The 25,495-nt window shown below is 37.8% G+C and overlaps 1 protein-coding gene and 1 long non-coding RNA gene across 3 annotated transcripts in view; one reads left to right on the forward strand and one right to left on the reverse strand.

Annotated features, from left to right (window-relative positions):
• The window catches only part of LOC108234805 (C-Jun-amino-terminal kinase-interacting protein 1), a 48,064-nt gene extending 32,889 nt beyond the window's left edge, over window positions 1-15,175 (forward strand). For both annotated transcript variants that reach the window (XM_017414287.3, XM_025005526.2), the window contains exons 4-12: window positions 1,130-1,211; window positions 4,123-5,247; window positions 6,585-6,660; window positions 9,549-9,721; window positions 10,773-10,876; window positions 11,061-11,177; window positions 11,356-11,426; window positions 11,627-11,725; window positions 12,523-15,175. In XM_017414287.3, the coding sequence (XP_017269776.1) occupies window positions 1,130-1,211; window positions 4,123-5,247; window positions 6,585-6,660; window positions 9,549-9,721; window positions 10,773-10,876; window positions 11,061-11,177; window positions 11,356-11,426; window positions 11,627-11,725; window positions 12,523-12,595 (1,920 nt within the window). In that variant the 3' untranslated portion in view covers window positions 12,596-15,175. The remainder of the gene's footprint in view (window positions 1-1,129; window positions 1,212-4,122; window positions 5,248-6,584; window positions 6,661-9,548; window positions 9,722-10,772; window positions 10,877-11,060; window positions 11,178-11,355; window positions 11,427-11,626; window positions 11,726-12,522) is intronic.
• Window positions 15,176-18,329: 3,154 nt separating this feature from the next.
• Window positions 18,330-25,491, reverse strand: LOC119617714. Its single transcript, XR_005234100.1, has 3 exons — window positions 25,170-25,491; window positions 18,850-24,995; window positions 18,330-18,640 (listed from the first exon to the last, which is right to left on the reverse strand). It is a non-coding gene; the product is annotated as an uncharacterized LOC119617714 (long non-coding RNA).
• Between the last annotated feature and the right edge of the window lie 4 nt (window positions 25,492-25,495).

Consider the following 25,495-nt stretch of genomic DNA (forward strand, 5'->3'; position numbering starts at 1 on the left):
ATGGGTAATATCACTAAAGAGAGCGTTCCTTTCTCAAAGTTTACAAAGTAACTGCCATGTGGGACAAATTATAAAAACGATAATCTGATGTCCCGTTCTCCTGAAGGCAGCAAGGAGCTGCGCCTAAAAGAAACACCATCGATACAGCTGCAGTTCTGTAACGGTTTTAATGTTTTAGGCCACAATATTTTTACAAGTAGTTCAAAGTTTAAACTGATATTGTTTTGAATCTTTTGTGTAAACTTTACCTTTAAGCAAACGCCCCCCAAAAGAATATCAACGCCCCCCTTTTGAAAATATTGCTGCCAGCGCCCCCCGTCATCCTCTCAACGCCCCCCAGGGGGCGGTACCGCCCCCGTTGAGAAACGCTATTGTAGAGCATCGGAATGTAAACCATTTGTTCAAAAAACAATTCCAAGGATTCCGTCGTAACAGAATGAACTTTTACGGAGAACGGTTGCTTGAAAGATGAGTCTAGACCAGAGGTCATAAAGAAAGGCTGTCATCGCATGCTATAATGCAGTGAGTGAGTGAACGAGTGAACAGCGAGTGAACAGCCTGTGACCTCCACTCGACACATCACGCAAATCTCTTGCCCTGTATGTAACTATTAGGAATCTCAGTAAACTGCAATAATTGGTTGACACCTCTTCTTATTCAGTTTTATATATATATGTATGTGTGTGTGTGTGTGTGTGTGGGTGGGTGCACATATTTTAGAAAAACTTTTTTTTTTTCATTGTTATAATTCAGATAAACTGGCACTTTAAAAAGATTAACACAAACGAAATGTTCTTTGTAGGCCTTATGATTGTTATACTATAATTTTGAACAGGCTCTGACTGTGTGAGAACTCCCAGTAGCTTCCATAAAAGGTCTGGTCTCTTTAAAATGCACACCACGCAGCACAGACAAAAGAATCCCTGCTCATTCATCAGAATAGAAAAGATTTGTGTGTGTGTATGTATGTGCGTGGGCATGTTTGTGTGTGTGTGAGAGGAGAACTAACACTAATGTTGGACATTTTGTGTCTAGGATCCAGAATTAATGACCAAACTTCTCTTCCTCTTGCTCCTTATCTCCTCATCTTTCATTCTCACCACCCCCTTCTCTTTCTCTTTTATTTCAGGACACCTTAAACAACAATTCATTTGGAAAAAAATACAGCTGGCAGGAAAAGGTTTCAGGCTCATCCTCGCCGCTTAAAACGGGTAAGATTTTATTTCACACTTGCCAAATCAGATCTTCAAAAGTAAAAGTTTTTTTTTATTATTTTTTTTTTAATTTAACTTCATAAGTTGTCACCCCAAGCTGATAAATGGCAACGTTCTGCAGACCATAATGTTGTTTCTGACTATAGTGGTCATAGTTCCTGTTTTGCTTCAAACGCAGTGGTGATGTGTGATTTGCATTCAGTTTGGAAGGCTGCGTGCATGTCTTGTCTTTAGGGACAGTGTAAAGGCTTGGCGTGACCACTAAGTGGAGCTAACTGAGGGACTGCTGTGATTTGTGGGTGTGTGTTTGTGTTTTAACCCAGCCAGTTTACAGGAAGTCACCATAGCTTATTGTCACAACTCAGAGCTTCAAGGGAGGGAAGACAAAACAAAGGCCCGGTCCCAATACTCGCACTACATCCTACGCCTCGCTATGAAGTGTGTACTCAGTCGAAGTGCACAGAAGGGTTCGTGTTTGCAGGTTACAAGCATGCAGACATTGGAGAATTGGGACAGTACAGATTACATCATCAACTTGCGCCTCTGTGTCATAACTGTGACATCCAACATGGCGTGACCGGTTGCCGTTTTGGTATGTTAAGAGGGTGCCAGTACTATTTTAAAAGTACAGTTTAGGCATTTTTAGCTTTCCAAAGTCATTGTAGGAGATATTTGGCTGTTCAAATGTGTTTTGTTATGACTTGTTGAATACGGAGCAATTTTTGATAGGATTCACACCTGTACAGCAGAGTGAAACAGGGATTATTTCAATACTTTTTTCGTGACAGACGCAGTTTGTTCTGTCACCACTGACATATTTCTGCTGTTTAATTCAAAGCCCTTTTATTGTCAATAAAGATAAAAAAAAAAAAAATCAAAATCTCACATGCAGTGATGAATTGTGGGTAAATACTTCGCCAAAGTCCGCCTGGATGCAGGCTTAGCCGAAGGCCGGATGTAGTACACAAAGGGGGCGGGGCTAAAGAGCACTCCGTAGACTTTGGACACACTACGCACTCAAACCCTTCAGCATGAACGCGCATTTGAAGGACACGAGGGTGGAACGAGGGTGCAAGTGCGAGGATTGGGTACTGCCCTGCACCTGTGATCCCATTTCTGGCTTTGTATTTGCCATTTGTACAACCGAATTAAAATCTCATGGAGTCTCTTTTTTTTTTTTAATCCAAGAGAATCCGTTGTCATAAGTATTGTCAATGTTGAAGCCAGTTTAACAAATAAACAGGCATGGCCGCGCCCCACCTAAAAAAATAATTTGCCCCACAAAGTAGTTCCACCTAATAATCAATGTGAATTACTAAGCTTGCAGTGTATTGTTTTTTGTTCTGTGTGTTTTTCAACTAATTTGATAATGTGACAATTTTTAAGTGAAATTTTAAATGTTTTTTTTTAATTGATTTTTTTCTCCATTTTTGACTTATTTGCAGTTATAGGGCAGTACAGGTCACTGACCGCGTTCGTCAGTAGATTTAATATAAAGCACATTGGCAGTGATTGGTACTACAAGGCAGCTCCCACAAAGTCTCACTGGGGTGTAAAATATCCCGCCCATTCTACTGGTTTTAGATCAGTGATTCAACCACTACAATCTGTGCACCTTATTTGATCTTATTTAATGCAAGAATAGTTGCAGCAAAACCTGCTGTGTCCAGCAGTGAAGATTTTCTGTTTAAAAATCCATTTATGAGACTAAAGTTAGAAGCTAAATTATCAGTCAGCAGCTTGGAGCAGACAGACGGGACATGAACAGAACACAGAATATTAAAATTGGAGGCAGATAAACAACGGGGCATTTTCTCCAACATGGTAGGCCCATTTTCTGTCTGTAACTATTCAGATCAGCCACAGATGGATCTTATTTATTTAATTCTGTGGCTTTCTACAGCATGTGTCTGGTTGGTTCTGGGTTCTTGTAATCTCGAGGCTGCAGGTATGAGCCCAGATTGGGCCTTTAATGAAAGTGGTGAATATGTCAGCTTCACTTTTTTAGTTTTTTTGTTTAAAGTTTTAAGTGTCATTGCAGAAATATTACTTCAAATAAAATTAGAAATCCAATCCAGAAAGCCGTGTATCTGTCTGTCTGTTTAACTTGACCCAGTTAAAATAAAAAATGCTCCAGTTTCAGGTGGATGTGGTGTGGGAGGCATCTGTCTCTCTGATTTAATTATCCGACCGATCTGTTTTCCAGAGACACAACCTCGACACGTGAGAAATAAAAAAGTAAACAACTTTGTTCACAAAAAAAATAATACTATAAATATTAAACAACATATAGCATAAACATCTTTTTTCACAGAAAATGTAACATAAATCGTAAGATTTGTGTGGTTATTAATTTAGAGAATGAATGTCCACTCTACTAAAATTTAGGAGCTGCTACTGCAAATAAGGTCTTTTCTCGGGTCTTTTCTCAAAATAGAGGTCTTTTAAAAAAAGACCTGACTGAATATTTTCAGTATTGTTTTTAATGAAGTCCTCTGCTCTTTAAAAATTGAAGTGTGCTTCCATCACCTGTTGTTTACAAGTTTTGATGTCAAATGTCAGTGCTGGACCATTGACAGTAAAATAATATGGTTTGATTTCTTGGCAATGGATTATGACGTACTGTATGACATAACATGTATTTGACAAGCAATGGGGATTTAACTGGGTAATCCTAACATTACCTAACGATTTTTACTTCTCTCTCCTTCTGCTTTGTGCTTCATTTTGCTGTCCCGTCTATCCATCTCCATGGCTGTCTGTGTGTTCCTTTGTTGGTCCCGTCTGCATGTCTTCATCATGTGTGTTTACTCTGTGTGTGTGTCTGGCCTCTGTTTATGCTTGTGTGTCTGCGTGTTTGTCTGCATGGCCATCACCATGGTTCTGTCTGCGTTCACTCTTCCTGTAGGTGACCTCACCCCTCCTCGTGAGCACCGCTGCTTGAGCGACGAGGACAAGGTGCAGGCTGGGGGAGCACAGACCAAAGACCGCGGGACGTCCACCGACGCCCCCTGCAGGCACAGCCACACATCGGGACATTCGCACAGCTCGAGCGCAGGAGCTGTGACTCGCTCCAAGCTACAGGAGAAGCCACCTCAACCACCACCACCACAGAACTACACACCAGCTCCTCTGTACCCGACAGGTAAGGTGGATTGCTCTGGACACCATCGGGAGAAGATTCGATACCACACAGATGTTCATCTGGAACCCACAGAGGAAATTTATCTGACTCCGGTTCAGCGTTCAGCAGACCCCTTAGAACCCCCCAATGCACAGGATCGACCTTTCCTCTCACAGCAGACTGAACAAGGACGCATGTCCATAAGCTCTGATACAGAGGGTCCACCTCCTTATCAGCCACTCCCAGACCGGACCAATCCTTCTATTTATGAGGAGGATGAACTTTACGTCCCCCCACCTTCGTATGCCTCCTGTATAGAGTCTCTCATCACACCACCTAGCATGGCTGTTTCAGCTCCCTCCTCTCATGCACTGGACCTCAGCTTAAAGGGAGTGGGGGCCACACTGAGAGCTGGATCATCTGTAGAGTATGTGGATGCCACAGATGAAAGCTACTGTGGGGAGGATGAGGATGTAGACAGGATAACAATGGACAGAAAGATGACAAAGGGGGAAGGAAAGGGAGATGGCAGTGGCAGAAAATCTGTCCCACTAAGGACTACCATGAGCTCAGAGGCTAGCAGCTTATCATATGACTCAGTCAAATACACACTAGTGGTAGATGAGCACTCTCAGCTAGAGCTCATCAGTCTCCGGCAGTGTTACCAAGGCTACAGCGATGACAGCGACTCAGCCACTGTCTACGACAACTGCGTCTCTTCCCCTTATGAGTCTGCCATCGGTGAGGAGTACGAGGAAGAAGATGACGATGAAGATAATGACGCTCAGATAGGAGGAGTGCAGAGGGAGGCCACAGCTTGTCTCTCTGAAGGTTCCACTTCTGAGGATGACCTGCACTTCTCCAAGAAGTTCCTCAATGTCTTCATGAATGGCCGCTCTCGATCCTCCAGTAAGTATCTGCCATTATTAGAAACCACCTGCTGGATACAATAAAAACTCAACTCCAAACCCTCCAAATTTATTTATTTATGTTTCCTTTATAAACTAAAAGACACAAAGCATGCAATGTAATGCAAATACATTTATACCGGTTTTTATAAAGATAAGACCGTCAGGAACTCATTTTAATGTTTTTATTTATTTCCTTTCCACTTGTTTACCTAATTTAGGACCATATTCTGGAAAAATATAATAAAATAATACTACCGCCACCTAGAATTGTGCCCACAATAATCAACAAGTGCATCTGCACTGTGGGTTCTTGAGCTAATATAATTCCTTCTAAATAAACAATAAGAAACTAGGAAGGCAAGGTTCAGGTATAAGCTGCAATAGGTACTAAACATGTGTTGCTTTATATTTTTGTTCTTGGCATTTGTACAGGTAGAGAAAAAAAAAGATGAAGAGTCAATGCACAAGCAACACGTAGATTACCGAAATAGTACAATTTTGCAGAATATTCACCTAAATTAACCTCTAGTTTTTGAAACCAGAAATGTAGACACTGTACTAGTGTTCCCTGCTAATTCAAAATTAGTCTTGTGTAAAGATGATAAATCTGAACTGATTTTGCAGAGCCAGATCATACAATCCTTAAAATGCACATACACACCACCCACTCATCTGCTTGCATTATGGGTGGTGATTTGGTTCATTGTGAGAATTGTAACACAATCTTGACACATCAGCTATGAGCAGAGAAGAGGAATGAGTTACACAACATGTAAAAAACTAAATTCCATAACAATTATTTTTTTTCTCTCTGTTGTTATTGCACAGTTTACCAAGTCAGCATGACAGTCTCTTTTCTATGAAATTGATTTGGTAATAGTTTTTGTGTTTGTAAAACTTTGGTCAGTTTGGAAGATTATGATTCAATCCTCAAAAAACAAAATGAAGGATTAATATATACTTGATGAATAGTTGTTTTGCCTGTTGTTTTTTATGTGCTTTTTTTCCAAGTCTTTTTTTCAAAACACCACAGCGGTTTATCTGAGGAGCGCAGGTGAGCATTGGTGATCTCAGGGGAATGTGGGTACAAAAGCTCATCTGTTCACACCTAATTAAAGTCTGATCTATGAGCCCTTAAAAGTGTTTGTGTGCTTCAAAGTGAACTGACTTAGTCTTAATTAGATTTTCCTTTTTTCGCGTGATAGGTTTTGTTGCAGCTTGAAGTGAATATCATTTGCCTTTTTGACAGCCTGAAATAGAAGCAGACTCAGACACTGTTAACGCTTCCGTTTTATGTCATTTTGCCTTATTTTATGTTTGTTTGTGGTTTTATAGGTGCTGAGTCCTTTGGCTTATGTTCTTGTGTCATAAATGGAGAAGAGAAGAATCAGACCCACAGAGCAGTTTACAGGTGAAGAACTACACCATCATCATCATCATCACCATGCAGAAAACTCTTTGTAATCATTTTAACAGAGTATAAACTGTGACTGTAAAATACAAGCAATGTTCAGTCATGCGTGATTACTGTAAAAACTTCCTGTTATAAAATAACAGATATACAATACAAAATAAGTATTTAAAATATTACATTTGCATTTATCATACCACTCATGATTCTTGCTGTATGAATTAGTGTGATAAACTGGTTTAGATGATTGTGATGATAAAAGATGAAGTGGGGAGTGAGGAAGATATGGGTACATTGCAACTGATATTGCCGTCGCTATATTAAACAATATCACAAGTTTTTATTCTAATATGGTGCAGCACTAATTTGCAGCACATTGTTAAAACTGCCTGAAACATCATAAACAGACCAAAAAAAATGTTTTCATGTGCCATGCCATGCATACAAAGCACTGATTATTACCTTTAAGGCATAATGGCTCTATTTTACTTGTAAGAAAATGGAAAGTGGGCTACAGAAGTTTTCTTTTTTTTTGTTTGTTTGTTTGTTGTTGTTGACAAACCACCACCATCCACAATAGGTATTTTTCAACATTACAATTACAGTTAAAACCAGACGTCTACATGCACTGTAAAAAAAGACAATCACTTTTGTTTCAATGTCTGACTTTAAATCAGCTTTCCTGTTTTATGTCAGTTAGGATTCCTAAAATGATTTCAATTTTTAAATGCTTGAATAAGGAGGAAGATATTATATATTTTTAGATTGTCTTTATTACTTTATTTTGTAATCACATGTTTACGTACATGAAGATTGCTATGTTTTTTAAAAAAATTGGAAAAACCCCAGATGATGAGGTCATGGCTCTGGAAGCTTTTGACAGGTTAGATGACACCATTCGAGTTAACTGGAGGCACACCTGTGGATGTATTTTAAGGCACGCCTTAAACACACTGCTTCTTTGTTTGACAGCATGGAAAAATGCATCAGTCAAGATATCAGAAAATAGAATTTTTGATCTCAACAACTCTGATTTATCCTTGGGTACAATTTCAAGATGCCTGAATGTGTCACATTCATTTGTTCAAACATACTCAAGTATAAACATCATGGAAATGTCCTGCCATTATACTGCTCAGTAAGGAGACGAGTTCGGTGTTACTAAGATGAGCATGTTTTAAAGCAAAATGTGAGTACCAGCACTAAAACAAAAGCAAAAGACCATGTGAAGATGCTGGCTAAAGCTGGTAAGAGAGTGTTATTATCCACAGGGAAACAAGCCCTTTACTGATGCAAGCTGACAAGCCTCTCAGAGAGGAAGAAGTTACTCTTAAAGCAACTTTAAAAAGCCTAGTTACTGTTTGAAAATGTTCACAGGGACAAAGACCTTACTCTTTAGAAACATGCACTGTGGTCTAATAAAACTAAAATTTATTTGTTTAGTCATAATGACCAGCATTACATTTGTTGAACCTTGAATTCCCGAGAATCCCAACTGTGAAGTACGGGAGTGGCAGCATCATATTGTGAGGATGTTTTGCTGTAAGAGGAACTGGTGCACTTCACAAAACAGTGTGGAAAGAAAATCAGGTAGGGAGCTAAGGGGCATAAAGATTGGACTCTGGAGCAAAAGAAGAAGGTCATGTTGTATGATAAGTCCAGATTTACCCTGTTCCAGTGTGATGGGTGCATCAAAGTAAGATGAGAGGCAGGTGAAGTGTTGCACCCATCATGCCTAGTGCCGACTGTACAAGCCTGTGGGGCCAGTGCTATGATCTGGGGTTGCTGCAGTTGGTCAGGTCTAGGTTCAGCAACAGTATGTGCTCAAAGAATGAGGTCAGCTGACTACCTGAAAACACTGAATGACCAGGTTATTCCATCAATGGATTTTTTCTTCCCTGATCCCACAGGCATATTCCAAGATGACAATGGCAGGATTCATTGGGCTCAAATTGTGAAAGAGTGTTTCAGGGAGCATGACACATCATTTTCTCACATGGATTGGCCACCACAGAGTCCAGACCTTAACCTCATTGAGAATCTTTGGGATTTGCTGGAGAAGGCTTTGTGCAGCGGTCAGACTCTACCATCATCAGTGCAAGATCTTGGTGAAAAATTAATGCAACACTGGATTGAAATAAATCTTGTGACATTGCAGAAGCTTATCGAAACAATGCCACAGCAAATGCGTGCCGTAATCAAAGCTAAAAGCGGTCCAACAAAATATTAGAGTGTGTATTTTATTTTTTTTTTGGTGGCAATTTTTTTCTTTTGGGCCAGGCAGTGTTTTAAAGTACTGAATGAGCTATCCGACTGCATGTCTAATAGCAGAATATGCTGCTGTTAAGAATATAATTGTTCAACAAACATTGAAGCACACCTCTGTGGAAAGAAAAACAAACAATGAAAATACTGGTAGCACCTTTCAAACTGATTGAGTGGCAGTGCTATGCACAAGTACCTTTATTGACATTGTCTACCGCTGAACAATGTTTCAGGTAAATCTAGGAAGTCATGCATTGAGCGAGTCAAGCTTGTTAAAATACCAACTGAGAAATAACTCAACATTCAGCAGGCAGGCAAAACAACAGTTGCAATTACACTGTAATCTCGTTGTGTAATCTCTGGGCTGGACTTTTAGTCAAGTGGTGCTCTTTTAGGTTTTTAGTGGATGATAGTAAAAATTGTTTTGCAGTAGTGGCGCTGCTTACCCTGCCTTCCATGATAAATTGGAAGTTTTAGCTTTCTGCAGAAAATAGGAGAGGAAAAAACAACAAACTTTCAAGGGGAAGTTTGATTTCTTTCTTAAATAAGTTGACTCACATTTGTAATACAACCACTGTACCATGTCTCCTGACGATTATCAAGCTCCCAACATGTCTCAACAGGTTTGTCCCTCGACATGACGATGAGCTGGAGTTGGAGGTGGATGACCCGTTGCTGGTGGAGCTCCAAGGGGAGGATTACTGGTATGAGGGCTACAACATGCGAACTGGAGCCCGTGGGATCTTCCCCGCCTACTATGCTACAGAGGTGACCAAGGACACGGAGAGCTATGAAGGTATACTGCTGGTATTTGTAGTTGAACAAATTATTATTTTAGTGGTTTGTTAAAGCTGTAGTGTTTCAAATATACTTGCTGCTTTGCTATACTTTAATTTTTTTTTTATTCATTCACGTTATTTGTGTGCTTTTATGTCATCTGTAAATGTTGTTTTCAAAAGCCTACAAAAGTAGCAAAAACTCTCAAATTCTCCTGTTTGCCTGAGTAGTTAATGCCATGTTTCCATGAGGTTTAATCATGTTTTTCAGTGCATTTAAAGTTAGAAAAAATATGATGAGAATTAGAGAATTTTAAAAAACAAGTAAATTTTATTTTTTTTCTGGATATCCCATAAAAGAGAAATAGAAACATTTCTTTTTAAATATTAATGACTCGAAACAGGGCCACAATAGGTCGATGGTCAGTGTTGCAGTCTCATAATCCTGAGGCTGCAGGTTCGAGCCCAGGTTGTGTCACTTTGCATGCTGTGGCAATCCCTGCAGAAGGGAGCAGGTAAAACAACAACAACATTAGTGACACAGAACGGAAATTGATCACATGGCTTTATATGTGACTGAGCTGTTGTTTCTGCTCCTGGAAAAGAAACATAGTGAGATGCCTGTGGCCCATAATGTCTTCTTTTGCATAAAAACTATTTGAATATGATTTGATTGACAAATACATTGAAATACAGCATAAGTAAATAGTGTTGTACAATGTAGTTAGCAAATATAATTAAAAAGGGGAACACATACTCAGCTAATCTAGGTCACTCCTACAGATTTATTAATGATGGGCAGTGGATGAAGGCAAATATTATTGTTTGGGTATTTAAGGTTTTTCAGCTGTTCAAGTAAATGTTGGGGAAAAAAAGTTGTGTAAATTTAAATTGTAAAACAAAGGTAATGCAAATTGGAAGAATTTGCTAACCGTCAAAATGTTTTTGACTCTTTAAAGTAGTCATTAAAATCTCACCTGACAATAAATAGTTGTTAAGTCGTTTCTTGACCTACGGTTTATTGGCCCCTTGTATAGATTTTTTTTTTTTTTTTTTTACTTGACTTTGCAGTGAAGAGTAGTGAATGGATGGACAGATACCGCCTGAAGTTTCTGGGATCAGTTCAAGTGCCCTACCACAAAGGAAATGATGTTCTGTGTGCAGCTATGCAGAAGGTAGATGGCCCAGTGTTTTGCACATTTAAGTGTTTGCATATGTGAATGCAAAAGCTTTAGCAAAGGCCATAATCGAGTAATTCATATTATCATCCAGAGAGACTTGGACTGCAATATAAAAGCAATGTTATAGGGGTTTTAGGCTAGTTGATTTTTAGAATTTTTTTTTCTACTTTTCTTTCAGATTGCCACCAACAGAAGGATGACAGTGAAATACAACCCGCCTTCTTTCTGCATCCTGGAGATCAGTGTTAAAGGTATCAAGCTTGCAGTTCAAGAGGACTACTACACAAGTGACAGAGTAAGATTCTTTGGTTTTAAAAAGTGTTTGCTTAAAGGTTCGTGTCTCTTAAATGTCTTGGTTTTCTGACCGGTAGTTTAAAAGAGATTTAACACAGTGTTTGACATACTTTCCCACTGAAATAAAACCAAACTGTCTTCCACCTCTGCATTTTTGTTTTGTTTTGTTTTGTTGACAGAGTAATGAGTGCAACCACTTCTTCCAGCTAAAGAATGTCTCTTTTTGTGGCTATCATCCCAAAAACAGCAAGTAAGTGTTTTATTTTTTTTTTAGAAACATTTTCACTCAACAGTCCATCTGCAGAAACTTGACTGTGCCACTAGGTGTCAGCCCAAAAAAGTTCCATAATTCAGATGACTGTTTTCTGCAGAACAAAACACCAAACTGTAAAATGTACTGGAGTGAATGTCATCCTGTATCTTTGAAGGCTCTTTATGTATATTCTGCAGGTATTTTGGCTTCATAACAAAGCACCCAGCAGACCAGAGATTTGCCTGCCATGTGTTTGTGTCTGAAAACTCAACAAAGCCTCTCGCAGAGTCAGTAGGGTAAGTTAAAAGGTGCTCGACTTGCCTTGTGCTTGTGTTTTCATCGTTAAGGGATCGGCTCATGCACCTCAACATGTTCTCACAAATGTCAGCAAAGACATTCAGGCCGTGGCATGTGGCTGACTATGCACACAGAGAAATATTTGGGTTGAGACACGTTAATGTCTGACAATACAACAAAGTGAGCTTGTTTTAGCAAAAATAAGCTCCTTACTTATTTTACATGGCAGATGTTTGTTTTTATTTTTTTTTTTACTTTACAAAGCAAAATTTAAACTATATTTTTATTAAGAAATTCTAAAGAGCTAAGTAAAAAAAAAAATACAACAACAAAAAAGAAAATAAAAATTTGGATCAATTGGCTCCCAAAGTTGGGATCAGGACCCTGCTGTGGGTCATGACATGACCTCAAGTATTTATTTTATAATTTAAAATGAATGATAATTGGATTTTTTGTTATAATTGAGAAACACAAATATAATAGTTGTTAGGGATGTTTGTGTTTTCATTATGCCCTTTTTTTGGCTTAGAGATGTTTATATCCTTTAGCCAGTGATAGATGGTATCTCTTTCACTGTTATTTTGTGGGCAGTCCCTGAAATGTTTAGGAACCACTGATCTAGATCTCTAGATTCACTTCATATAGCAACAATAAATATGTATCCACTAAAGTTAGTTTTCATAAAAATTTAAAATCAACCTTCACCTATTGGTTCAAGTCTTGAATTTGGTAGTTTTAAGTCTGGAAATAATTGTGTCTTCTGTCTTTTTTTTTCTTTCTTTATTATTGTTTTTAGGAAAGCCTTCCAGTTGTACTACAAAGAGTTTGTGGAATTCTCGTGCCCAACAGAGGACATTTATCTGGAGTAGCCCCATCTACCATCAAAACCTTGTACAGTACACTGTATCATAACATAATGTTGCATGGTGGACATAGATTTCTAAATGTAAATTAAAAATAAATACCACATATGACAAAAAAAAGCTGAAAATGAATGAGCATTAATCCTGTGGTGTGCAGGAAGAGGACATAAAAATGAGCCAAAGGATATTTACAAAGGATATATATTAAAAAAATATATGCAAATGGTATTACATGTAAAGTAGGGGCATCTCAATGCAAAGCACAAACTGTAAATGTCAGTGCTGGTTATCGTGTAGCATTATCTTAACAGGTGCGTCACCGGAGACATGTTGGACTGCTCTGCCTTGAATGAAGAAAATCAGCAGCTCCTCTTTGAACTGATGAGTCCTCTTTGACTTTAAACATCGAGGGTTTTGGGCACAAATAACCCTGACACTAAAATGTGCATTAAGTGAAATAACAACTTATGTGTGTGAGTTTAATCAATTTAGCTGACCTTATAAGATCATATCCATGTTTTTTGGCAACTCTAAAACCCAGTTGTAAATCCAGCTATAGGAATCTGTCTATATTCTGGGCTGTTTTGATATTTGACAGCAATAAGAGTCATGCAGCATATGATTATGTATGTTCAAGCAAATATGCCATACATATAGGGGCTGCAGCATCTCTGGCAGTACATCCAATCAATAAAAAGGCAAATCCAGAGAGATACTTATTAAGGTGATAATTATCACTTATAGTAGGTGTAGATAAGTTGTGCCAGAATTAAAAAGATTTAGAGTCTTAAACAAATACTACTAATAAACTGTGCTGTGCATCACCTCTTCATGTTGAAGAGAAGAGTGGATTTTTCATCTCAAACTTTCCAGCATCTTCAGTTGACTGCAGTGTTAGGCTCAACCACCACCACTGTGTGCCCAGTAAAGTCTTTAATGTTTATTCATAGGTCAGGACACTGTGCTTTTTTAATCTCATTTTACTTGGTTTTAAATCAGTTACCAAGAGAATTGATGAGAGAAAAACAGCTGGAATAAACGGTGTGGTAGTAGAGGATGAGGTCTCAGATCCAGAGTCTGTTTTAACGACCCGCACCTCAGTTCGTACGTTTGAAACATCACATGCTCTCTGTGTAGCATGACTGAAAATAAATACATCAACAAGGGAGCAAAATGAAAAATTCTGGTGTCTTCAGACCTTCATTAATAGTGCCTCTTTTTCGTCAAATTATTGTAACCTTCCTCAGTAAATGTCATCACAACATGTTGATGCTTTGCCATGGAGTGTATTAAGTTTACAGCTTTGAATCCAGATAAAGTTTAGGAGGTTTTTTTGTATTTGTTTTTTTTATATTCCACAACAATAACTGTGCTGCACTGTAGCATGGATGGTAAATTCAAGGCCATACTTTCCTGTATTTCAAAATTAACAGAGTGTAGTGATGTTGTTGATAAGGACTGTGTATATCTCCAGCCCAGGATTGAAAAGATAACTTAAATTTACATTAAACACAATATTGAACAGTTCGATTAAAACCAGTCAAAGAAAAGTGACAGAGAGAAGAATAAACAGATTAAAAAATATTAAAGAGTTATAATAATAATAATGTCTAATGAAGTTAACAAAATAAAAACAGTGTATGGCACAATCTGATTTTTAAAAACTGTGAATCAAACAAAAGGAGAGTCTAGCCTAGTTATGAAAAACAACCTTGTCTTTTGCAATGGAAAACTTTGACCAAAGTAAAATTACACAGAGTAGCAATTAAAAAGAACTAAACTACAAACTGCTCACAACTAAAGGAAGGAGAGAAGAGGAGGAAATTAATCCATGATCCAGCCTCCCTGTATCTATCTGATAAGTGGTCACACAGACTCATGGTGCAACAAATGCAAACGAGACACGAGCAGTTCTCGGAAAGTAACATCTGCATAGAATCATAATTTTTTTCTAGGAAATGTGAGCCGCCGCAGCAAGAACACAAGTGCTGCAAGAACCTGCCTGATTGGATGTCAAAATTGCAACACATACCAACTCGAAGAAATGTAAAGCAGAAAAAAGTGTTCAAACTGACACCTCCCATGCTATTAATAATGGATGAGTTTTACAAACAGACAGTAAACAGTTACTCAAATGATCACAACAGGGCTTTTGAGTTCAATTATTAATACATGTAACAGAGACATATAAACAGGAAGACAGGCTTAACCCAAATGTGGCTTTCTTTTTTTGTTATACCTTTTTATGTCTTTTGGTAAAGCAGCTGCAGGCTGCAGTCCACACCCACAACACGCAGTGTGGTCTGCATATCACAAAGAACAAAAGCAACTTAGTTCCGTGAAAGTTCTTACGAAAAATAAGTTTGTGTATGCAAATGAGAACCAGGTAGACTGCTGTTTCAGGCTGCTGAAGCGGAAAGAAAAACAAAAAAAAAACATGATGTTGAATAAAAGCATTCCTTCATATGGGATTATCTAAGTAAAATTTGGTTCCTGTTCTCATAACAAAGTTTGACACGTCATTTAAACTACTTAGGCTAAAAAAAAAAAAGTGAAGGCAACAGCGTGAGAAACAAGTGTTTCTGTCTAAAAGTGGACATTCACTTGGCGTGTGCAAAAAAACACTGAAATAAATTCTGACTATTTCATGATTAGAGGAAGAAGCCGGCATCCTTTTCAGTGTTAAACAAGAGATAGGTGCGACAATGGATTTATATCTTTGTCAAACTAGTGTAATTGTGTTTAGTGCTACACGACTGCACTTACAAGACGGTAAAAAGAACATCTCGTTTCAATAGAGTACAGAAATAAACAAAAGAAGAACAAATATTTAGGTTATTTTTTTGTTGTTGTTTGTTTTGTTTTTTAATACATTGCCTACAACGCTGTCACAGCTAATAAAAAGCCATAACAATGTTTATTCTGGTCAGTATCTGCGCCAGCGGATTGTCAGACAGATTAGTTGATGTGAAACCTTCAGTTAGAGCATCAACTATTATTTGCTGCTTCTGCACGGCTTGAGACCTGACTCAAAATATCCAAACTTTACACAGCAGTTTCACCTTTTTTCTAAAAAAAAAACTGCCACCGGTTTTGACGCAAGTCTCCGTTTTGAATCTGCATTCACTGAACAGCAATCTTTGTTTCATTAACTCTACAAAGTGTTTCTAAGAACCTGGGTAAAGAACCATCTTTTTTTTTTTTTTTTTTTTTTTTTTTTTTTTTTATCATCCCTATGTTCTGCAGTAAAAAAAAAAAAAAGTGTTTTTTAAATGTATTTATTTTTTCAGCTCACTATTTTTTGTGATCTAAATTTAGACAGAGGGTAAAATGTATGTAAAAGAGAAGTTAATGAATGAAGATAGAAGGAAGTTTATATTTAGACGTTTGAAACTGTTCCAGTTTCTACAGTTTTGTTCTTTTAAACACAGAACATGTTAGAAGCCATTATTGCGATAAACAGAAACCTTTATAGGAATTCCCTTTTTCCAACTTTAACACAGGGACAGAGGATGTTCTGCACTGGGGCCTACTTAAAGAGTGTACAGACATGCCATATATAAATAACAATGTAATATCTGTAATTATAAATATATTGTATTGTTTCATTATGTAGGATGCATTTTTTTAATTTAGATTTGTATTTATTTATTTTTAATTTAGCTGTGATTTATTCTTGATTAAAAATTTTCAATGCAGATGTAACGAGATCCTGTCTGTAGTATTTTGATGTCACACAAACACTAATGTTTGCACTTCTAGTCAAACCTAGACCATAACCCTAAACCTCACCATAACCAGTAAATGCCTAACCCTGTAAGTGGTGTCTCACTGGGCTGTGACTGTTGTGAGACTAGTTGGCGTCTCACACAATCAGTTGTTGAAAATCACAGCCTGTTTTTATGTGCATTGCTTCCAAAAGTGCACTCCTCTTTGTGTACATTATTATTTTGTCCACCTCTGCCCACATACCTTCACCTGGGCTTGTTTTGTTTACATCTTGGCAACCCCACCCCACCCACCTTATTTCTTTTTGATTTAATCTCATGGAGTAAACTTTGGAACTAAAAAGAGGCAGGTTTGAACCAGTTTTTCAAGAAATATGTCTTATCATCAGTGTGGTTTGTAGACCTGGGCGTTTGCCTTGGATGTTTTCTGTCAGAAGGGAGCTCCTGTGCATTTGCTAAGAGACTGCTCTAATCCTCTTGAGACTGATTGTAGATGCCTGCAACAACACTGTGGCTATTTTCAGAGAAAAATTGTTGCGATGATGTTCAGTAGTCAACGAGAGGATTGGATGCCTCTTCACTTCATGAAGAAATTGAGAACCCTGCAACATTTTAGAGACTGGAGACGCCCTTATGAGTACTGCTTCCCAACTAGTTGCAGCCCAGTGAGATATTGCTTTAACCATAACCTGACTTCAATTCAGACCTTTCCCTTAAACCTAACCCCTAACCTCAAAAATGACATTCTACCCTTTTAGGACAGGGATTTAGTCCCAATAAAGACTGCTGGACCTAACATGACAGATGAATATACTAGAAAAAGTCCTAACAAGGTATAAAACACAGGTACACGCACACATAACTTTGTATTTATATTCTTGTTAGGACATTCTTTTGACTTCCATTCATTTCTGTACCCTGACCCTTACCATAAACCTAGCCATTACTAGTACTTGCCTAATCCTGACCTTAATTGAAAAATATGTTTCATGAGGACCAAACTTTGGTTCCTGTAAGGACTACTGAATCTGACAAGGTAGGTGATTATACCAGAAAGGGTTCGAAAAAGGTAACAAAAGCCAGGCGCACACACATTCATAGTCAGCTTTTTTAATCTCAGTGAGAAAATTGTTTGTAGCTCCTTGTCTATATTTGCTTACAATATAGACTGTCAACTAAAAAAACTATAAGAAAACTGGAGTCTCAGGAAGGGTCATGGTAAAAGGAAAGAACACCTTTCAATTTACAGGTTTTGTAGGTCTAAGTCATCTGATCTGAAATTAGGTAAATAAAACCTGAGCTAAACCACAAAATAAATTGCACCACATCATTGATTTATTGAAGTAAAACTAGGCCTATGTGCAAAAGAGGTGTATGGACACATTGCACAAAAACAGCCTCAGTCAGTTTCACAGATGCCCCAATAAAAGTTGGTGTGGTGGTATCTGAGCACAATCCCCAACACATCCTCTGAGCTCAACACACTGCACAACAGCTTTGCTTAAAACTTTGGCATTAACTGCTGAAGAAAACCCTGTTTGTCTGGCGGTAAAATATCTCATGAACCACTGGACAGATTTTAACGCAACTCTCAGAGAGTGATCAGTAGGATGGTCAAGATGGTTGCCATAGATAATCAACCTGGCCTTAGCCTACAGTTTAGATCTCTGTCCTAAAAGTCGGTGGGCAATATGCATTTCTTCAAAGAATGCAAGATTTTTAAATTTGTCATGTATTCCCTAACCCAGGGGTGGGCAATCCTGGTCCTCAAGGGCCACTATCCTGCATGTTTTACTTGTTTCTCTGCTCCAACACACCTGATTCGAATCAATGGGTGATTAACAGGCTTCTGTAGGACATGAAGAAGTGATTTAAGCACTAAATCAGGTGTGTTGGATCAGGGAAACAAGTAAAACATGCAGGACAGCGGCCCTCGAGGACCAGGAATTCCCACCCCTGCACCCTACCTGCAACCCCCTCACCCCCTACCCTACACACTCACACACAAAAGAGACGAAAACCCAAACTCTAACCCATAACCCTGTAGCCCACAAAGAAACGTGATATTATCAAGTGATAATCTAATTTATTTTATTTTTTTGTAAAATTCAGTAGGTTTCAGTTAGAAATGTGCACAAGAAAAAGAGTCATTTTTAAAATGTGTTTTATGTGGTTTTCCTCTTTAAGCAGTCCTCCACATTAAACAAAAACTTCTATTTCTGGATCCTAGATAAGTTGTGTTAGTAATATTCATCTTCCAGTTTTGGTTGATAAGGAGTTTCACTATCAGGTGGCTGAGGGGTGAATGGTTTTTCTCCATAATCTGTGGCAAAGATCAAACAGTTCAATCAATGGCTTTGCTCTAAAAATTAGTATAAACACTTTGTTTTAAACTGTTGCATTTGTGTTTATTTTGGAGTTAAACAAAAAAACAAAAAAACAAACATGTGGGACTTTTTAAAGAAAAATAGTATAAATAGTGTAAAAAAAAGTGTAAATTCAAAACACAAGTCAAAGATAAAAATGCCCTACCATCCATAAGGCTGATGTGCTTTTTAATGAGATCAGGGTCAAAAAGCAGCTCTGGATCCTCCATCTGTCTGTCAGACCTGCTGGGAAAAGGAAATGCAAATGAAAAATACGCCTGAGTTGTTGTATGAAATGCAAACTAATGTGTGAATCAATTTCACAGTTGCATTCAATTTATGACATTAAACTGAGACAATCCTTCGAGTTTCACAGTTTATTGAAGACAATGGTTTTGTTGTTGTTTTGTTGATGAAAGAATAAACATTTTGAAACCTAACAAAAGTACAACTTCACTTATGACGCAAACTTGCTTTGCGGCTAAGCGTCTTTCAACAAATCTTTGTTGATCCTTGATGAGGAGAAGAACAAACAAAGGTATGCAATGAGGAAATAAGTCTGAACAGATTAAGAAGAAAAAAAAACAGGTTTTAAAAATGTTTGTTTCATTTTTGTGGAAGTGATGTTTCAACTTAGAATGAAACTTTAGTAGATTATTTTTAATAACATTTCCTCCTCTTTAGAGTCGATGTAGTGACGACATAAAGATTGTTCTTTCTGCCTGGATGGACAGCAATTTTCCATGTATTGTGTGTAACTTTGTGCAATTAGCATAGTACTGGTACACAGAGTAGGACATGTAGATTTTAATATTTTTAATAAAGGTTTGCGGGAGACCATCACACTACATTAGAAATTAAATTCTGAAGTTTGCGCCCGGGCTGTGAGTCACACCGAACCTCAAGGAGGGGCTTGTCGTCAAACCTCGCCAGCACTAAGAGCAGAACGAGACCTGAACCTGCCTCCTGAACTGCAAAGATGGTACGTTCAGTGTGTGTTTGCCAGGCCTGGACTAGAGCCGGATTCATGCAGCAGGGCAATCTGCATCAAAAGGTCAACAAGAGACACATTACCCAGGCAACGGGAGGACACACACTCTACAGGAGCCCTCAGGAGAGCGATAAAGTAAAGGGCGGTTTTGGTTTGTCTTCCGAATGATCTGTACAGCCTGCTGCAGAGCTTGAGACAGCTATTTAGATGATTTTAGGGGAAAATTGTTTTGACAAGGATGCCACATCACAATGAACTAACAAAGGAAGCTTGCCACGTAACATGAGTAATTAAACATAGATCAGATGAGTATATGCCATAAGCTGCCCACTCTCTATGTAAAATCTTTATCTTTATGGCAAATTGGCCAGATTTCAGTCCCCACAGAGTATCTTTAGGATGGGCTGGCCAAGACTTTATTTAGCAATACAACTTCCATGTCAATAATAATAATAATAATAATAATAATAATAATAATAATAATAATAATAATAATAATAATTGTTGTTATTATTATTGCAAAAATTACCAAAACAAAATGTATAAACATCGAAATGTCATAGAATGTCCTGGCAACACATACAAAAATACAATACAAGGATTAAAAACATAATAATAATAAAAATCTATACTGTTCTTGACAGGTTCAAACAGGTACTTCCTCAAACATGACATGTAGGTTTAAACGTTTTTAACCCCACCCAGCTAAAATGAAACTTACCGTCAAACACAAACCCCATTCATGAGGAAATATGGATGTGTCTGTGTCACAGCAGCACACATACAGTAAATCAAAGTCATTATCCTGAGGTGTTAACAAAGTTAGGCACCAGAAACATTCCCTGTTCCAAATAGAAACGCTTTTATCCTTTACAGGAAATCCATTTAATTAATTAATAAGTAATAAAAAAAATAATTATGTAATTTTATAGAAGCAACTGCTTTGTTCAAATTTGCCCTATTAAACAATCAAATAGAGTTGCATTAAAAGAAAAAAAAAGCCTAAAGTGAATAAGAAAAAGAAAAACGTAAGATTCTGTCAGTATTTCAGTGGATAAGACTATCACCCAACAACATGTTTAATACTATATTTTGAATATTTTGTTTTCAAATTATTGTATTGTTTGTGTTTTAAGCCTAGCAACAAATGTTCAGCTTCAGTTTTGTTTTCTTTTACCCTCACAAAAATCAACAACAAAACAAAAGAAAAAAATAACTTCTGGTGGAAAAAAATAAAGTAAAAGGCCTAATAGTGACAAAACTGCAACAATCACATAAAGAAAACACACAAACAACATATCATAGAATGTTCTGGCTGAAACAACCTAACAAACAAACAAACAAAAAAAACCTAACCTGCTCTGCTCAGGTATGAACAGGTTTTTTTTAGTCATCAGAAGACACAACAAGAAGCATGCCATTGTAGTTTTTAAGAGATGACGCATGTTTAACAAGAAATGGAAACTCAACTCTGGTAACCTATGGCAACACCCGTCATTCTAGAATTTACTGTACAACTGTTTTTTCTGCAAACCTGTTTACCAAATCATGTTGTTTTCAACTGACAAATAAATAAATACAGAAACACAGAAATCTATGACAGAAAAGTGTGGCTTATAAAATGAATTAAAAAGTAGCAGATTGAACAACCTTGCCTTCTCTGTAAAAAAATGAAGCCATATCTTGAGAAAACAAACAAACAAAAAAAGCATCAAAATATTAAAAGCATTTAAGCAAGTGCATTTGAAACAAATGCTCTTTTACATGAATAAAACATAAAATACATTGTATGGCTACATAGATATTAAAGAAACCAGAATGTCAGCAACATTACCATTATCGATAGACAACTTCAACAAACAGATAACAACCTGTTTGGTGAGGGGAACACCTAAAGACTGGGAGAAATTCTCCTGAATAATTCAAAAGAGCCACTTGATCCAAAGCTATCTTTCTCCACAAAGATGCAAACGGGTGTGGCAGGTCTCTAATAGACGGACTGCTGCTTCTGCTCAGTCAAATGGAGTCACTTCAATGCATGTGTCAAAATGTTCAAAGGGGTTTTCAGAGGGGCTTTGAAAGCTTTTCTTTGGACATTGGCTGCTTTTGTTATCCAACTTTTCACCCAGCATCTAACCATCTCTATAGACATAGGTTTATAGGATATATTTGTCTTTTGTCAAGTCATTAGAAACTGACCTGACCTGACCTGACATAAAATATTCCTAAATGCAAGGCATGCTGTTGTACCTACAATAAGTTACCAATGAAGAGGACATGCTTTAAAAAATGACAAATGGAACATGACTTGTGTTTTTTGCTTTTTTTTCTGTGTTTGGTCATTTCTATTTGATCAAACTCCTGTATTGTTTGTGCCTTATGGTTTTGGCCAGTATCTGTCTAGATTATTTGCTCAAGAAGTTTAAGATGTTATTGTGTAGTCTTGAGCCCTATGAATGTCAAGACTTGTTGAAAACTGACCCAAAGATGCAGAGTGATCATGAGGACTTGCAGAACAAAAGTAAGGAATTTAATAATAAAATAAAAACGCTAATTGGTCAGCATGCAAATACAGGGAGACAGAACATCAGAGAGCACATAAGGTGCAGGTCAAAACAGGTCTCTTGTAAATGACCCAACTCTCAACAAGACTAACCTGTTTAAAAACAGAAAAAAAAACTTTTTTTTTTCAAATGAACATGTGCCAAACAAACAGTATGACGAACTGATGAGTAAACGGAGAGGTAATAGAGACAGTTGAGACTACTAGTCAAATGACGATCAATTACGGACTGAGCTGAAAGAATGCAATGTGAATGACACCAGAAAAAGGAAAGTCAAGAAAAAAAAAAACATCCAAAGGAGGAACATGAGAAGCATGAAGACAACAAAGCAATCTACAACAACAAAAGCAATTGTCCAAAGAACTATAGCTCATGACAATGAAGGCATCAGGCTAAAAGCAGATGCCTGTCTGTCTGCCAAAATAATAAAAAAAAAAATTAATTGCATTAAAAAGGAGGGAACTGCCAGTTCTTCAAGGAATGCTAATTGTCTGCCACCTTTCATGCCAGAGTTTTAAGCAATAATTATCTTGTAATAAAAAGGGACAGTGTTGCAACAGTTTTGGTCAAATGACACTCTCTTGTGCAATATTTTGAGATCTTGTGAGCTGTGTTAGCAGTTGAAGTACATGATGGGGATGACTCTCAGATACTACCATTTGACTAAGTTACGTCATTTTGTTTTGTACTGGCTAATGTCAATTAGTTGTGGTGGCCATGTGGAATGAGTGTAACTCCAAAGGGTAATCAGTTGTAGATGATTAACACTTGATATACATTTATAAACCTTATCCAGTGGATTATAAATTTTATGGGTATGGGTAAGGCAGGTTTGACTCTCCAACTGTTAAGAACACAGTTTTAATCAAAGATCCTTTGTGTTGTAACACCTGTGTAGCACACAGTTCCAGTTCAAAATGACTCATGGTTATTACCACACAAACGTTTAGCTTGATAATAGGTGATAATTGTTAGTCCAGGATGTATCACCCCCTTGGTACAATGATCACTGAAGAAAGGCAGCAGTTGTCCTGTGACACTGACTGGAGAAGTGCGTAAAGAAAATGAAGGGATGGGTAATTTACATGAGATTCCACGATTATGTTCACACAAGTTGAACAGCCAAAAATCCAAATTGATCATTTTCAGTATGTTTAGTGTGTTTTAATTGACTTTGTCACACCCTAGGCATTCAGGGTCAAAAATGATAATGAGAAATGAATGTATGACAAAACATAAGTCCTTCCCTGTTGTTTATTCGCATGAACCAAACCTGATGGCATCTTCACAAACAAATGCAACCTTGTTTTCAACAATGATCAAACAATATACAGTTATTGAGGCCCCCTGTCGTATCTTGGATTGTGACACTGGTGACGAGGAGCAGGACAAGAAACTGTCATGGAAGACGCTGCAGAGGAGGAAGTGGCAGAAGTTGATGACAGCACAAAATATGACCCAGACCAAGAGCCACAAATGTAGAATGATCCAGTGATGAGGAAGAGGGCCCTGCTGAGGTTGTTGTTGTGTTCTCTTCCAAATGTGGGGCCATATCTTGGTCTCCCCCCCGCCTGTGGCAAGAGATAAGTGCTCAGTTGAATGTAGTTCATATATTTGCCAAACACATGCAGTTCATATCGTTGTTCTGTCTAGCATGAGTATCTGACACAGAAAATGTAACATTTGATAGATAATGCACATTTAACCGATCTTGCTTTTGGTATACATATTGTTGTTATTACTGTTTGTTTGTTTTTTTGTTAATTTTTATTATGGTGTTTAGACAATAAATCTATAAACATGGTTAAGTTCCAAGTTGTAATTGTGTAATTGTGGGTCTACAACATCTTTTTACTGGTCAGTTTAGCCTGAGAACACAAAAGATGTTGACCTGTGGCACTTTTATCAAATGGAAAGGATTTAAAAAAAAAAAAAAACCTTGACACATAGTAATCTATGATAAATAGCACAACATGTTTCATCTGTAAATTTATTGTAGTCCAAAAAGTCCATAAATTCGTTTTATTTTTAACTCAGAAATGAGTTGTATGAGCTCAGCGAGGCATGAAAAATAAAACCCAAAATTTGGACTGATAGATTTTTTTAAAATTTTTATTAACTGATCTGTCATAGCATTAGATGATGGTATGCGTATTATCATAGATTTATAATCTAATATTTTGGAGATATTGTTTTTTTTTTTTTTTCTTTTGACCATGAACACAGAAGTAGCAGGGAATGAACACAATAGGAGGCTTAAGTTAGGAACAAAGCAGTCACGTTGCCAATCATTTATGTTTGTCACTTAAGAATGTCAGAGGTTTTCATTTTGTTTAGTTTGATCTATCATCATAGTTGATCAGACATATTTTACTGTACAAGGTGATGGTGAGTCACTGAACCTTATTTTCCACCTTGTTGTTCATAAGTGAGCCAATAAAACGAGGTGAGTTTTAAAAAAAAACAAGGGTGGAGTGGCACGGCGGGGCAGTGACCTAGCATGAAGGTCACGGGTTCGCCGTTCGGCTATCTGGGTGGAGTTTGAGTGTTCTCCCCGAGCAAGCGTGGGTTTGCTCCGTTTTTTTTCCTCCCACAGACCAAATCCCATGCATGTTAGGTTCGTTGGTACCTCTAAATGTCCCCTAGGTGTGAGTGAGAGCGTGAATGGTTGTTTGTCTGTACGTGTCCCTGCGATGGACCGGAGACCTGTCCTCTGGCACAGTGACTGCTGGTGATAGGCACCAGCTCCCCCACCACCTGGAAAGGAGAAGCAGGTACAGGAAATGGATGGATGGATTTTTTTTTTTTTAAACAAAAGAAGTGGGTAAGGTGGGGATATCACAAGCACCCCTCCGACTGATTCAATTTGAAATCTGTGAAGTTTATCTTACCTTGAAAGTTTGGCAGCAGAAGTGCTGACAGAATTCTTACCTTTAAGGTGTTGCCAGATGAGCAGATGTGCTCAGAGCACTTTGTCTGGACAGCAGGAAGTGAAGCGCCTTAACCAAGGTGTGCTCAATGAGCTGCTAAAAAAAAAAAAATAGTCCAAAAACAGTGACTGAACAAACATGTTACATTTTTCTAACTTATTAATGTTTGAACCCTGGACAGGTATATAAAACGTTTTGTGCGGCTGCAGTTGAAATGTGACAGTCTGGTTTCTCCCCATCAAGGTGAGGAGAGGGAGTTAACCCAGAGGAGGAAGAGGAGGAGGGGGGAGGGATCGCGCATGAATAACTTCCACCCCACCCCCCACC

This window comes from Kryptolebias marmoratus, linkage group LG15 (genome assembly GCF_001649575.2).
Source record: "Kryptolebias marmoratus isolate JLee-2015 linkage group LG15, ASM164957v2, whole genome shotgun sequence".
NCBI lineage: Eukaryota > Metazoa > Chordata > Actinopteri > Cyprinodontiformes > Rivulidae > Kryptolebias > Kryptolebias marmoratus.